Source organism: Thalia democratica, chromosome 8, assembly GCF_965202585.1.
Source record: "Thalia democratica chromosome 8, ktThaDemo2.hap1.1, whole genome shotgun sequence".
In the NCBI taxonomy this organism is placed as follows: domain Eukaryota; kingdom Metazoa; phylum Chordata; class Thaliacea; order Salpida; family Salpidae; genus Thalia; species Thalia democratica.
The window spans coordinates 18,310,917-18,325,641 of NC_139172.1; the positions used below are offsets into that span (position 1 = coordinate 18,310,917).

The window sequence follows — 14,725 nt, forward strand, 5'->3', positions numbered from 1 at the left end:
AGATGTATTTTTGACGATTTAAAGATTTTTAGTAATTATAAAAACACTTAAAAAAAAACTACTCAAACAACTGAGGGTAATCGATTGAATTTTTATTTGGTGAAATCAAATTTAAATGAACGCTTATATAGAGTTAATCACTTGAGAAAACATATTCAAGTTTGCTTTGGGTTGGAATTAATATAGTTTTGTAAAAAGAATATAATGTTAAATTAAAGATTAATTTGTTGAAGTTTTTTAAAAAGAATGAAAGAAAACAGCTAAGACATAAAGCTTAAAAGAAGATCGAACTTTGTGTACAGAAAGCAGAAATATCGAAACAAAAGTAAAGTTTAGATAAAAATATACGACAATATAATTACTTTTAAACTTAAGTAATTATTTGTAATATATAAAGTTCAATATTATTGTTTTATTTATTGATTTTGTTTTTTGTTTCACTTGAATTAGATATTTATTAAACTAATAATAAGAAAAATTATCTAAAAATAATTAGACTTAAAAATGAACCTGTTTACATTGAAAAAAAAGTGAATTATATTAAAACCTAGCTTAAAATAAATGAACAGAAAATAGAAACAGAAAAGTAAATGCAGTGGCTACATACTTTCCTCGTGTGAATTATCAATATACCCCAAGTAAGAACATGATGCGCAATTCCAATTCACATTTTCTATATCTTTAGGCAAATTGTCAATACAGCAACTATGATACCACTTTTGGCAATTATCGCATTGTACCTAAGATAGGATACGTTAAACAATTAGGTTTTTATATTAGTTTGTATATTACAGCGAAAATCTATATTATACATAAAACAATGAACTAACCCATATATAATCATCTTCTTTTAAATTCGTATGTTGTGGAGTCTTGAGCATGCATATGTAGCAGATAGTCGTTTTTATAACTGAAAATTTAACCAGATTAACTCATATAAGTTTTGTTTTTGACGATTTAAGTACCTTAGTTGGGCTAATAATTAAAACTAAGTTAACAGTTTTATACATTTAACGGTCGTAGTAAAGATTATATTTACCTCCATCATTTATCAACTTAGCTGCCACTTTTAATCTTTTTTCATAACATTCGGTACAATTAGTTGTTAGCTGTATCGATTTGGGAAGCCACGGATAAGATTCAATTATTTTTTCACCAGCCTAAAAAGATTAGTTATTACTAAACGAAGCTTATTAATTCACCAAAATATATCAAACGCAGTCATAAACTTATCTCTTTACTAGTATTTTAATAATTTTATCAGTAATACCTCAATGACATAAACTCCACAGCTTATTCCGTCTGTTTGCTTGTTATGTTTTATCGATACGGCTTTGAAAGTGTTCACCTTTTTTAACAACTCTTCGTTTTTTCTAACGTGCGTTCTAAATACAAAGACATTTTAGAACTACCATAAAAAAAATATTACCGCAAAACGAAATCGTAACTACTAAACTATTGTTAGTAGACAAAAAATGTAACATATTTTACATGTAACACAATAGTAGTATTATATTTCAAAACGAAACATGTCACTGTTATATTTAAATCTTAGTACAACTTTATTATAAAAAATAATTTTTAAAATTCTTTTTAAAATTATAACCACATTACATACAATAAAAAACTATTTTTGTTGATAAAGAAACAAATACTTGAAGTTTTAAATAGCTGCAGTACAACGTAAATTAAATTATATATGTCTATTAGTAAATTTAAAATTCATTAATCAGTCTAATTACTACACAAAACTTACTTCATATATTTTAAAAAAGTCTCGCACTGTTGTATTTCACCCTTTGAATCTTTCAATGAATCAAAAATAATGATATTCGTTTTTACTTTGAACTAAAAAACAAGACTATTTCTTTACAACTTGACCATTAATATAACTATAAATCAATCCTTTTTTTTCAAAAAAAAAATCTTTTTACTATAGAAATATAACCTTTCAACAAGTTTTTTTTGTAGCTATTACACTACACCAAACCCAATCTACGATGTTATCAAACTTTACTCAGATTAAAGACGGATAAAGCTTTTTTCAATGATATAATGCCTTAAAAATGGCCTCTAATAAAATAACTTGACTCATTAAAATTGAAGTATAAACTCGCTGAAAAGAGTGGTAAACTTTCTTCACTTTAATTTAAATCTTTTTTATCTTACCTTTTTGAAAAAGTAGCTTGTGCAGTGTGAGTTACTTTGATACTATACTAGACTTTAACAAGTTTTAAACAAGTAACACTGAATACAAAGTATTAGTATACAAATTTGTACTACAACTAAATAACTTTTTAAGCTAATCATGAATTTTCATTATTTTGTATCATATTTTTTATCATATCAAAAATTTTCATAGTTGGTTTAAATTAATAACTTTTAGATTCTATGTACAAAAAATTACTAACTACTGCAATCCAATGGTTGTTGGCTTTAAGATGACAAAATCCAAAAAATGACTCGCTTTCAACAATCTGAGAACATATTATCATTTTGTTTCAAATACGTATTAGTATTAAGAAATAATATACATGATAACTCACAATTTTTATGAAACTATGATGTACTTTCATTCCATTATACAGCTTTTCCAAATCAAGTCTTTGATTTTGGTCATTCAAAAGTAGTATATCATTAGCTTTCGTTATATTTAATAGATTTAAGAAGTAACCGCATATGACCTGTGTAAAGTTATAATTGGTTTAATTTTTGCTAGAAACTATTTAGTCTTAGTTAAAAACAACATAAACTATTTGAAAGCTTTCCGACTGATCTACTGTTCAGAGTATAGAAGTCCCAGTGGGTAATATACGTACTAGCTCCTGTATTAATCCTTCTTGCGTGTGTAACAATAGTATATGCATTTCTAAGTGGTTCGGTATCCCACAAATAATACACCTACAAATTGATTGCCGTTGTTTCATTTTATATTTGAAAAATACTAAAATAATTGTTTTACTTACTTGTTGTTCAGCATATTTAGGTTTGTTCCGTACAAACGTTGTTATTACGCTACTACTTTTTCGTTTTTTATTCTTTTCTTTCGTGACTGGTAAGTCAAAATCACTTGTTTTTTTTTTGTCGTAATTTGTTGATTTTTTACCTTTACCTTTCTCTATCAACTTTGAAATGCCTGATACCTAAAACAACAAGAGTTAACAAACTTTTAACACTTTTTTTTCTATACCAAAACATATTCTGTGAACCTTTGAAGTTATTTCAAGTTTTTTGGGCGGAGCAAAGTATTTAGAACTTTGTTTTTTGTTTTTTTGATCTGGTAGTTGTTTTGCTCGGTTCCAAACCTCCTCTAATGTCAAAGTTCCATCTCTCCCAGTACACTCCTCAAGGTCCACAAAGTCCATCTGGTTTCTCATCATGTACATGAAATATCTGTTTTTTTAATAATGATAAAACTTTATTTATGTCAAGTTTGTATTATTTATTGACGTACCTTCCTTTCATATCTTCATAAAGAATCCTAACAAATTCACTTGGTTTAAGCCGAGTTTTTTTCTTAAGTATTTGGTGTTTAAGTATACGAAACCATAACTCGGCGTATGTGTTCGTATCTCTGAAAAATCGTAAATATGTTATAGAATATACTATTTCATTACTTAATAAAAAAATTACCTTGTTTGGCGATTTTTATCTGAATACAGAAGCATCCCTGTCCACAAGGGAACCAGAGGCATATAAAATACGACAAGAGTTCTTATAAAACCAGGCAAATGGTATTTATTACGATCTTTGCCATTACTTGTAGTATTTAAAAAAAATTCGTATATTTTGATAAATAATTTTCCAAAAGGTGATTTTTCTGCCATTGTTTTACAAGCTTCTTCCTCTTTTAGATCGTATTGCAGCCAAAACTCATCATATCCTTTTCCTTCTTGTTTTTTATTATTTCCATTAAGTTTGTCTTTTTTTTCTTCGTCCTTTTTTTTATTACGAATCTTGCGGTTGAGATATTCTAACGCGGCCTTGAAATTATTTATATTTTCATTTAGTTAGTAGTTTTATGTTAATTGTTTTTTACAACTACAGCGGGTATATTTTAAGAAAACAAATAATTTATCATATTAATTTAAAAAAAAAAAAAATTCATATTTCATGTATAATGCATACCTTTTGATCATCCCCAAAATTTTCATTTAATAACAAAATGCACAAATTAGTAAATAATTTGGTCAATTCCTTTTTACTCGTTGAGTCTATCATCCTGGCAAATACAAATGTGCAAAACTCTCTTAACTCGTTATTAGCTGTCAACTTTCCTAGTTTGTTTGTAATTGCCTTAATGATGTGGGAACTGCACAAATGAATGACAACTTTGTTGCGTGGCCAAGTTTCTTCTTCTTTTACTACATTCCAACACCTATAGATTATTAATTGAATAAAACATTATGAAAAATTTTTAGATCTTAAAAATAAATATAAAGTACTTGAAAGTTTGCAAGAAAATTGCAAAAACCAAAATTCATTCGATTAGCCTACGCAAATCAGTTGTATGAGTTGTTTTTTTTTTTAAGTGTTTTTATAATTACTAAAAATCTTTAAATCGTCAAAAATACATCCTACTACAAGTTTAGACTCTGAAGAAGCCATAAGTAAATTTTTAGATCTTAAAAATAAGTATAAAGTACTTGAAAGTTTGCAAGAAAATTGCAAAAACCAAATTTCATTCGATTAGCCTACGCAAATCAGTTGTATGAGTTGTTTTTTTTTTAAGTGTTTTTATAATTACTAAAAATCTTTAAATCGTCAAAAATACATCCTACTACAAGTTTAGACTCTGAAGAAGCCATAAGTAAATTTTTAGATCTTAAAATTAAGTATAAAGTACTTGAAAGTTTGCAAGAAAATTGCAAAAACCAAATTTCATTCGATTAGCCTACGCAAATCAGTTGTATGAGTTGTTTTTTTTTTTAAGTGTTTTTATAATTACTAAAAATCTTTAAATCGTCAAAAATACATCCTACCACAAGTTTAGACTCTGAAGAAGCCATAAGTAAATTTTTAGATCTTAAAAATAAATATAAAGTACTTGAAAGTTTGCAAGAAAATTGCAAAAACCAAATTTCACTCGATTAGCCTACGCAAATCGGTTGTATGAGTTGTTTTTTTTTTTAAGTGTTTTTATAATTACTAAAAATCTTTAAATCGTCAAAAATACATCCTACCACAAGTTTAGACTCTGAAGAAGCCATAAGTAAATTTTTAGATCTTAAAAATAAGTATAAAGTACTTGAAAGTTTGCAAGAAAATTGCAAAAACCAAATTTCATTCGATTAGCCTACGCAAATCAGTTGTATGAGTTGTTTTTTTTTTTAAGTGTTTTTATAATTACTAAAAATCTTTAAATCGTCAAAAATACATCCTACCACAAGTTTAGACTCTGAAGAAGCCATAAGTAAATTTTTAGATCTTAAAAATAAATATAAAGTACTTGAAAGTTTGCAAGAAAATTGCAAAAACCAAAATTCATTCGATTAGCCTACGCAAATCAGTTGTATGAGTTGTTTTTTTTTTTAAGTGTTTTTATAATTACTAAAAATCTTTAAATCGTCAAAAATACATCCTACCACAAGTTTAGACTCTGAAGAAGCCATAAGTAAATTTTTAGATCTTAAAAATAAATATAAAGTACTTGAAAGTTTGCAAGAAAATTGCAAAAACCAAATTTCACTCGATTAGCCTACGCAAATCGGTTGTATGAGTTGTTTTTTTTTTTAAGTGTTTTTATAATTACTAAAAATCTTTAAATCGTCAAAAATACATCCTACCACAAGTTTAGACTCTGAAGAAGCCATAAGTAAATTTTTAGATCTTAAAAATAAGTATAAAGTACTTGAAAGTTTGCAAGAAAATTGCAAAAACCAAATTTCATTCGATTAGCCTACGCAAATCAGTTGTATGAGTTGTTTTTTTTTTTAAGTGTTTTTATAATTACTAAAAATCTTTAAATCGTCAAAAATACATCCTACTACAAGTTTAGACTCTGAAGAAGCCATAAGTAAATTTTTAGATCTTAAAAATAAGTATAAAGTACTTGAAAGTTTGCAAGAAAATTGCAAAAACCAAATTTCATTCGATTAGCCTACGCAAATCAGTTGTATGAGTTGTTTTTTTTTTTAAGTGTTTTTATAATTACTAAAAATCTTTAAATCGTCAAAAATACATCCTACCACAAGTTTAGACTCTGAAGAAGCCATAAGTAAATTTTTAGATCTTAAAAATAAATATAAAGTACTTGAAAGTTTGCAAGAAAATTGCAAAAACCAAAATTCATTCGATTAGCCTACGCAAATCAGTTGTATGAGTTGTTTTTTTTTTTAAGTGTTTTTATAATTACTAAAAATCTTTAAATCGTCAAAAATACATCCTACCACAAGTTTAGACTCTGAAGAAGCCATAAGTAAATTTTTAGATCTTAAAAATAAATATAAAGTACTTGAAAGTTTGCAAGAAAATTGCAAAAACCAAATTTCACTCGATTAGCCTACGCAAATCGGTTGTATGAGTTGTTTTTTTTTTTAAGTGTTTTTATAATTACTAAAAATCTTTAAATCGTCAAAAATACATCCTACCACAAGTTTAGACTCTGAAGAAGCCATAAGTAAATTTTTAGATCTTAAAAATAAGTATAAAGTACTTGAAAGTTTGCAAGAAAATTGCAAAAACCAAATTTCATTCGATTAGCCTACGCAAATCAGTTGTATGAGTTGTTTTTTTTTTTAAGTGTTTTTATAATTACTAAAAATCTTTAAATCGTCAAAAATACATCCTACTACAAGTTTAGACTCTGAAGAAGCCATAAGTAAATTTTTAGATCTTAAAAATAAGTATAAAGTACTTGAAAGTTTGCAAGAAAATTGCAAAAACCAAATTTCATTCGATTAGCCTACGCAAATCAGTTGTATGAGTTGTTTTTTTTTTTAAGTGTTTTTATAATTACTAAAAATCTTTAAATCGTCAAAAATACATCCTACCACAAGTTTAGACTCTGAAGAAGCCATAAGTAAATTTTTAGATCTTAAAAATAAATATAAAGTACTTGAAAGTTTGCAAAAAAATTGCAAAAACCAAAATTCATTCGATTAGCCTACGCAAATCAGTTGTATGAGTTGTTTTTTTTTTTAAGTGTTTTTATAATTACTAAAAATCTTTAAATCGTCAAAAATACATCCTACCACAAGTTTAGACTCTGAAGAAGCCATAAGTAAATTTTTAGATCTTAAAAATAAATATAAAGTACTTGAAAGTTTGCAAGAAAATTGCAAAAACCAAATTTCACTCGATTAGCCTACGCAAATCGGTTGTATGAGTTGTTTTTTTTTTTAAGTGTTTTTATAATTACTAAAAATCTTTAAATCGTCAAAAATACATCCTACCACAAGTTTAGACTCTGAAAAAGCCATAAGTAAATTTTTAGATCTTAAAAATAAATATAAAGTACTTGAAAGTTTGCAAGAAAATTGCAAAAACCAAAATTCATTCGATTAGCCTACGCAAATCAGTTGTATGAGTTGTTTTTTTTTAAGTGTTTTTATAATTACTAAAAATCTTTAAATCGTCAAAAATACATCCTACCACAAGTTTAGACTCTGAAGAAGCCATAAATAAATTTTTAGATCTTAAAAATAAGTATAAAGTACTTGAAAGTTTGCAAGAAAATTGCAAAAACCAAAATTCATTCGATTAGCCTACGCAAATCAGTTGTATGAGTTGTTTTTTTTTTTAAGTGTTTTTATAATTACTAAAAATCTTTAAATCGTCAAAAATACATCCTACCACAAGTTTAGACTCTGAAGAAGCCATAAGTAAATTTTTAGATCTTAAAAATAAATATAAAGTACTTGAAAGTTTGCAAGAAAATTGCAAAAACCAAATTTCACTCGATTAGCCTACGCAAATCGGTTGTATGAGTTGTTTTTTTTTTTAAGTGTTTTTATAATTACTAAAAATCTTTAAATCGTCAAAAATACATCCTACCACAAGTTTAGACTCTGAAGAAGCCATAAGTAAATTTTTAGATCTTAAAAATAAATATAAAGTACTTGAAAGTTTGCAAGAAAATTGCAAAAACCAAAATTCATTCGATTAGCCTACGCAAATCAGTTGTATGAGTTGTTTTTTTTTTTAAGTGTTTTTATAATTACTAAAAATCTTTAAATCGTCAAAAATACATCCTACCACAAGTTTAGACTCTGAAGAAGCCATAAGTAAATTTTTAGATCTTAAAATTAAATAAAAAGTACTTAAACGTTTGCAAGAAAATTGCTTTAAAAAATTATGTAATACGCTTATATACTTATACTTTCATACTGCTAACTTCTTGTTAATAAACAATTAACAAGAAGTTAGCAGTATGAAAGTATAAGTATATAAGCGTATTACATAATTTTTTAGAGCAATTTTCTTGCAAACGTTTAAGTACTTTTTATTTATTTTTAAGATCTAAAAATTTACTTATGGCTTCTTCAGAGTCTAAACTTGTGGTAGGATGTATTTTTGACGATTTAAAGATTTTTAGTAATTATAAAAACACTTAAAAAAAAAAACAACTCATACAACTGATTTGCGTAGGCTAATCGAATGAAATTTGGTTTTTGCAATTTTCTTGCAAACTTTCAAGTACTTTAATCTTATTTTTAAGATCTAAAAATTTACTTATGGCTTCTTCAGAGTCTAAACTTGTGGTAGGATGTATTTTTGACGATTTAAAGATTTTTAGTAATTATGAAAACACTTAAAAAAAAAAACAACTCATACAACTGATTTGCGTAGGCTAATCGAGTGAATTTTGGTTTTTGAAATTTTCTTGCAAACTTTCAAGTACTTTATATTTATTTTTAAGATCTAAAAATTTACTTATGGCTTCTTCAGAGTCTAAACTTGTGGTAGGATGTATTTTTGACGATTTAAAGATTTTTAGTAATTATAAAAACACTTAAAAAAAAAACAACTCATACAACTGATTTGCGTAGGCTAATCGAATGAATTTTGGTTTTTGCAATTTTCTTGCAAACTTTCAAGTACTTTATATTTATTTTTAAGATCTAAAAATTTACTTATGGCTTCTTCAGAGTCTAAACTTGTGGTAGGATGTATTTTTGACGATTTAAAGATTTTTAGTAATTATAAAAACACTTAAAAAAAAAAACAACTCATACAACTGATTTGCGTAGGCTAATCGAATGAATTTTGGTTTTTGCAATTTTCTTGCAAACTTTCAAGTACTTTATATTTATTTTTAAGATCTAAAAATTTAATTATGGCTTCTTCAGAGTCTAAACTTGTGGTTAGATGTATTTTTGACGATTTAAAGATTTTTAGTAATTATAAAAACACTTAAAAAAAAACTACTCAAACAACTGAGGGTAATCGATTGAATTTTTATTTGGTGAAATCAAATTTAAATGAACGCTTATATAGAGTTAATCACTTGAGAAAACATATTCAAGTTTGCTTTGGGTTGGAATTAATATAGTTTTGTAAAAAGAATATAATGTTAAATTAAAGATTAATTTGTTGAAGTTTTTTAAAAAGAATGAAAGAAAACAGCTAAGACATAAAGCTTAAAAGAAGATCGAACTTTGTGTACAGAAAGCAGAAATATCGAAACAAAAGTAAAGTTTAGATAAAAATATACGACAATATAATTACTTTTAAACTTAAGTAATTATTTGTAATATATAAAGTTCAATATTATTGTTTTATTTATTGATTTTGTTTTTTGTTTCACTTGAATTAGATATTTATTAAACTAATAATAAGAAAAATTATCTAAAAATAATTAGACTTAAAAATGAACCTGTTTACATTGAAAAAAAAGTGAATTATATTAAAACCTAGCTTAAAATAAATGAACAGAAAATAGAAACAGAAAAGTAAATGCAGTGGCTACATACTTTCCTCGTGTGAATTATCAATATACCCCAAGTAAGAACATGATGCGCAATTCCAATTCACATTTTCTATATCTTTAGGCAAATTGTCAATACAGCAACTATGATACCACTTTTGGCAATTATCGCATTGTACCTAAGATAGGATACGTTAAACAATTAGGTTTTTATATTAGTTTGTATATTACAGCGAAAATCTATATTATACATAAAACAATGAACTAACCCATATATAATCATCTTCTTTTAAATTCGTATGTTGTGGAGTCTTGAGCATGCATATGTAGCAGATAGTCGTTTTTATAACTGAAAATTTAACCAGATTAACTCATATAAGTTTTGTTTTTGACGATTTAAGTACCTTAGTTGGGCTAATAATTAAAACTAAGTTAACAGTTTTATACATTTAACGGTCGTAGTAAAGATTATATTTACCTCCATCATTTATCAACTTAGCTGCCACTTTTAATCTTTTTTCATAACATTCGGTACAATTAGTTGTTAGCTGTATCGATTTGGGAAGCCACGGATAAGATTCAATTATTTTTTCACCAGCCTAAAAAGATTAGTTATTACTAAACGAAGCTTATTAATTCACCAAAATATATCAAACGCAGTCATAAACTTATCTCTTTACTAGTATTTTAATAATTTTATCAGTAATACCTCAATGACATAAACTCCACAGCTTATTCCGTCTGTTTGCTTGTTATGTTTTATCGATACGGCTTTGAAAGTGTTCACCTTTTTTAACAACTCTTCGTTTTTTCTAACGTGCGTTCTAAATACAAAGACATTTTAGAACTACCATAAAAAAAATATTACCGCAAAACGAAATCGTAACTACTAAACTATTGTTAGTAGACAAAAAATGTAACATATTTTACATGTAACACAATAGTAGTATTATATTTCAAAACGAAACATGTCACTGTTATATTTAAATCTTAGTACAACTTTATTATAAAAAATAATTTTTAAAATTCTTTTTAAAATTATAACCACATTACATACAATAAAAAACTATTTTTGTTGATAAAGAAACAAATACTTGAAGTTTTAAATAGCTGCAGTACAACGTAAATTAAATTATATATGTCTATTAGTAAATTTAAAATTCATTAATCAGTCTAATTACTACACAAAACTTACTTCATATATTTTAAAAAAGTCTCGCACTGTTGTATTTCACCCTTTGAATCTTTCAATGAATCAAAAATAATGATATTCGTTTTTACTTTGAACTAAAAAACAAGACTATTTCTTTACAACTTGACCATTAATATAACTATAAATCAATCCTTTTTTTTCAAAAAAAAAATCTTTTTACTATAGAAATATAACCTTTCAACAAGTTTTTTTTGTAGCTATTACACTACACCAAACCCAATCTACGATGTTATCAAACTTTACTCAGATTAAAGACGGATAAAGCTTTTTTCAATGATATAATGCCTTAAAAATGGCCTCTAATAAAATAACTTGACTCATTAAAATTGAAGTATAAACTCGCTGAAAAGAGTGGTAAACTTTCTTCACTTTAATTTAAATCTTTTTTATCTTACCTTTTTGAAAAAGTAGCTTGTGCAGTGTGAGTTACTTTGATACTATACTAGACTTTAACAAGTTTTAAACAAGTAACACTGAATACAAAGTATTAGTATACAAATTTGTACTACAACTAAATAACTTTTTAAGCTAATCATGAATTTTCATTATTTTGTATCATATTTTTTATCATATCAAAAATTTTCATAGTTGGTTTAAATTAATAACTTTTAGATTCTATGTACAAAAAATTACTAACTACTGCAATCCAATGGTTGTTGGCTTTAAGATGACAAAATCCAAAAAATGACTCGCTTTCAACAATCTGAGAACATATTATCATTTTGTTTCAAATACGTATTAGTATTAAGAAATAATATACATGATAACTCACAATTTTTATGAAACTATGATGTACTTTCATTCCATTATACAGCTTTTCCAAATCAAGTCTTTGATTTTGGTCATTCAAAAGTAGTATATCATTAGCTTTCGTTATATTTAATAGATTTAAGAAGTAACCGCATATGACCTGTGTAAAGTTATAATTGGTTTAATTTTTGCTAGAAACTATTTAGTCTTAGTTAAAAACAACATAAACTATTTGAAAGCTTTCCGACTGATCTACTGTTCAGAGTATAGAAGTCCCAGTGGGTAATATACGTACTAGCTCCTGTATTAATCCTTCTTGCGTGTGTAACAATAGTATATGCATTTCTAAGTGGTTCGGTATCCCACAAATAATACACCTACAAATTGATTGCCGTTGTTTCATTTTATATTTGAAAAATACTAAAATAATTGTTTTACTTACTTGTTGTTCAGCATATTTAGGTTTGTTCCGTACAAACGTTGTTATTACGCTACTACTTTTTCGTTTTTTATTCTTTTCTTTCGTGACTGGTAAGTCAAAATCACTTGTTTTTTTTTTGTCGTAATTTGTTGATTTTTTACCTTTACCTTTCTCTATCAACTTTGAAATGCCTGATACCTAAAACAACAAGAGTTAACAAACTTTTAACACTTTTTTTTCTATACCAAAACATATTCTGTGAACCTTTGAAGTTATTTCAAGTTTTTTGGGCGGAGCAAAGTATTTAGAACTTTGTTTTTTGTTTTTTTGATCTGGTAGTTGTTTTGCTCGGTTCCAAACCTCCTCTAATGTCAAAGTTCCATCTCTCCCAGTACACTCCTCAAGGTCCACAAAGTCCATCTGGTTTCTCATCATGTACATGAAATATCTGTTTTTTTAATAATGATAAAACTTTATTTATGTCAAGTTTGTATTATTTATTGACGTACCTTCCTTTCATATCTTCATAAAGAATCCTAACAAATTCACTTGGTTTAAGCCGAGTTTTTTTCTTAAGTATTTGGTGTTTAAGTATACGAAACCATAACTCGGCGTATGTGTTCGTATCTCTGAAAAATCGTAAATATGTTATAGAATATACTATTTCATTACTTAATAAAAAAATTACCTTGTTTGGCGATTTTTATCTGAATACAGAAGCATCCCTGTCCACAAGGGAACCAGAGGCATATAAAATACGACAAGAGTTCTTATAAAACCAGGCAAATGGTATTTATTACGATCTTTGCCATTACTTGTAGTATTTAAAAAAAATTCGTATATTTTGATAAATAATTTTCCAAAAGGTGATTTTTCTGCCATTGTTTTACAAGCTTCTTCCTCTTTTAGATCGTATTGCAGCCAAAACTCATCATATCCTTTTCCTTCTTGTTTTTTATTATTTCCATTAAGTTTGTCTTTTTTTTCTTCGTCCTTTTTTTTATTACGAATCTTGCGGTTGAGATATTCTAACGCGGCCTTGAAATTATTTATATTTTCATTTAGTTAGTAGTTTTATGTTAATTGTTTTTTACAACTACAGCGGGTATATTTTAAGAAAACAAATAATTTATCATATTAATTTAAAAAAAAAAAAAATTCATATTTCATGTATAATGCATACCTTTTGATCATCCCCAAAATTTTCATTTAATAACAAAATGCACAAATTAGTAAATAATTTGGTCAATTCCTTTTTACTCGTTGAGTCTATCATCCTGGCAAATACAAATGTGCAAAACTCTCTTAACTCGTTATTAGCTGTCAACTTTCCTAGTTTGTTTGTAATTGCCTTAATGATGTGGGAACTGCACAAATGAATGACAACTTTGTTGCGTGGCCAAGTTTCTTCTTCTTTTACTACATTCCAACACCTATAGATTATTAATTGAATAAAACATTATGAAAAATTTTTAGATCTTAAAAATAAATATAAAGTACTTGAAAGTTTGCAAGAAAATTGCAAAAACCAAAATTCATTCGATTAGCCTACGCAAATCAGTTGTATGAGTTGTTTTTTTTTTTAAGTGTTTTTATAATTACTAAAAATCTTTAAATCGTCAAAAATACATCCTACTACAAGTTTAGACTCTGAAGAAGCCATAAGTAAATTTTTAGATCTTAAAAATAAGTATAAAGTACTTGAAAGTTTGCAAGAAAATTGCAAAAACCAAATTTCATTCGATTAGCCTACGCAAATCAGTTGTATGAGTTGTTTTTTTTTTAAGTGTTTTTATAATTACTAAAAATCTTTAAATCGTCAAAAATACATCCTACTACAAGTTTAGACTCTGAAGAAGCCATAAGTAAATTTTTAGATCTTAAAATTAAGTATAAAGTACTTGAAAGTTTGCAAGAAAATTGCAAAAACCAAATTTCATTCGATTAGCCTACGCAAATCAGTTGTATGAGTTGTTTTTTTTTTTAAGTGTTTTTATAATTACTAAAAATCTTTAAATCGTCAAAAATACATCCTACCACAAGTTTAGACTCTGAAGAAGCCATAAGTAAATTTTTAGATCTTAAAAATAAATATAAAGTACTTGAAAGTTTGCAAGAAAATTGCAAAAACCAAATTTCACTCGATTAGCCTACGCAAATCGGTTGTATGAGTTGTTTTTTTTTTTAAGTGTTTTTATAATTACTAAAAATCTTTAAATCGTCAAAAATACATCCTACCACAAGTTTAGACTCTGAAGAAGCCATAAGTAAATTTTTAGATCTTAAAAATAAGTATAAAGTACTTGAAAGTTTGCAAGAAAATTGCAAAAACCAAATTTCATTCGATTAGCCTACGCAAATCAGTTGTATGAGTTGTTTTTTTTTTTAAGTGTTTTTATAATTACTAAAAATCTTTAAATCGTCAAAAATACATCCTACCACAAGTTTAGACTCTGAAGAAGCCATAAGTAAA

At 26.4% G+C, this 14,725-nt stretch overlaps 1 protein-coding gene across 1 annotated transcript; it reads right to left on the reverse strand.

Annotated features, from left to right (window-relative positions):
• Positions 1-12,465: 12,465 nt before the first annotated feature.
• On the reverse strand, positions 12,466-13,075 carry LOC145842953 (uncharacterized). The gene is made up of 3 exons (XM_082950427.1): positions 12,941-13,075; positions 12,762-12,881; positions 12,466-12,700 (listed from the first exon to the last, which is right to left on the reverse strand). Exons 1-3 carry the CDS (start codon positions 13,000-13,002, stop codon positions 12,466-12,468), a joined length of 417 nt encoding a protein of 138 aa, XP_082806553.1. The 5' UTR covers positions 13,003-13,075.
• Positions 13,076-14,725: the final 1,650 nt, after the last annotated feature.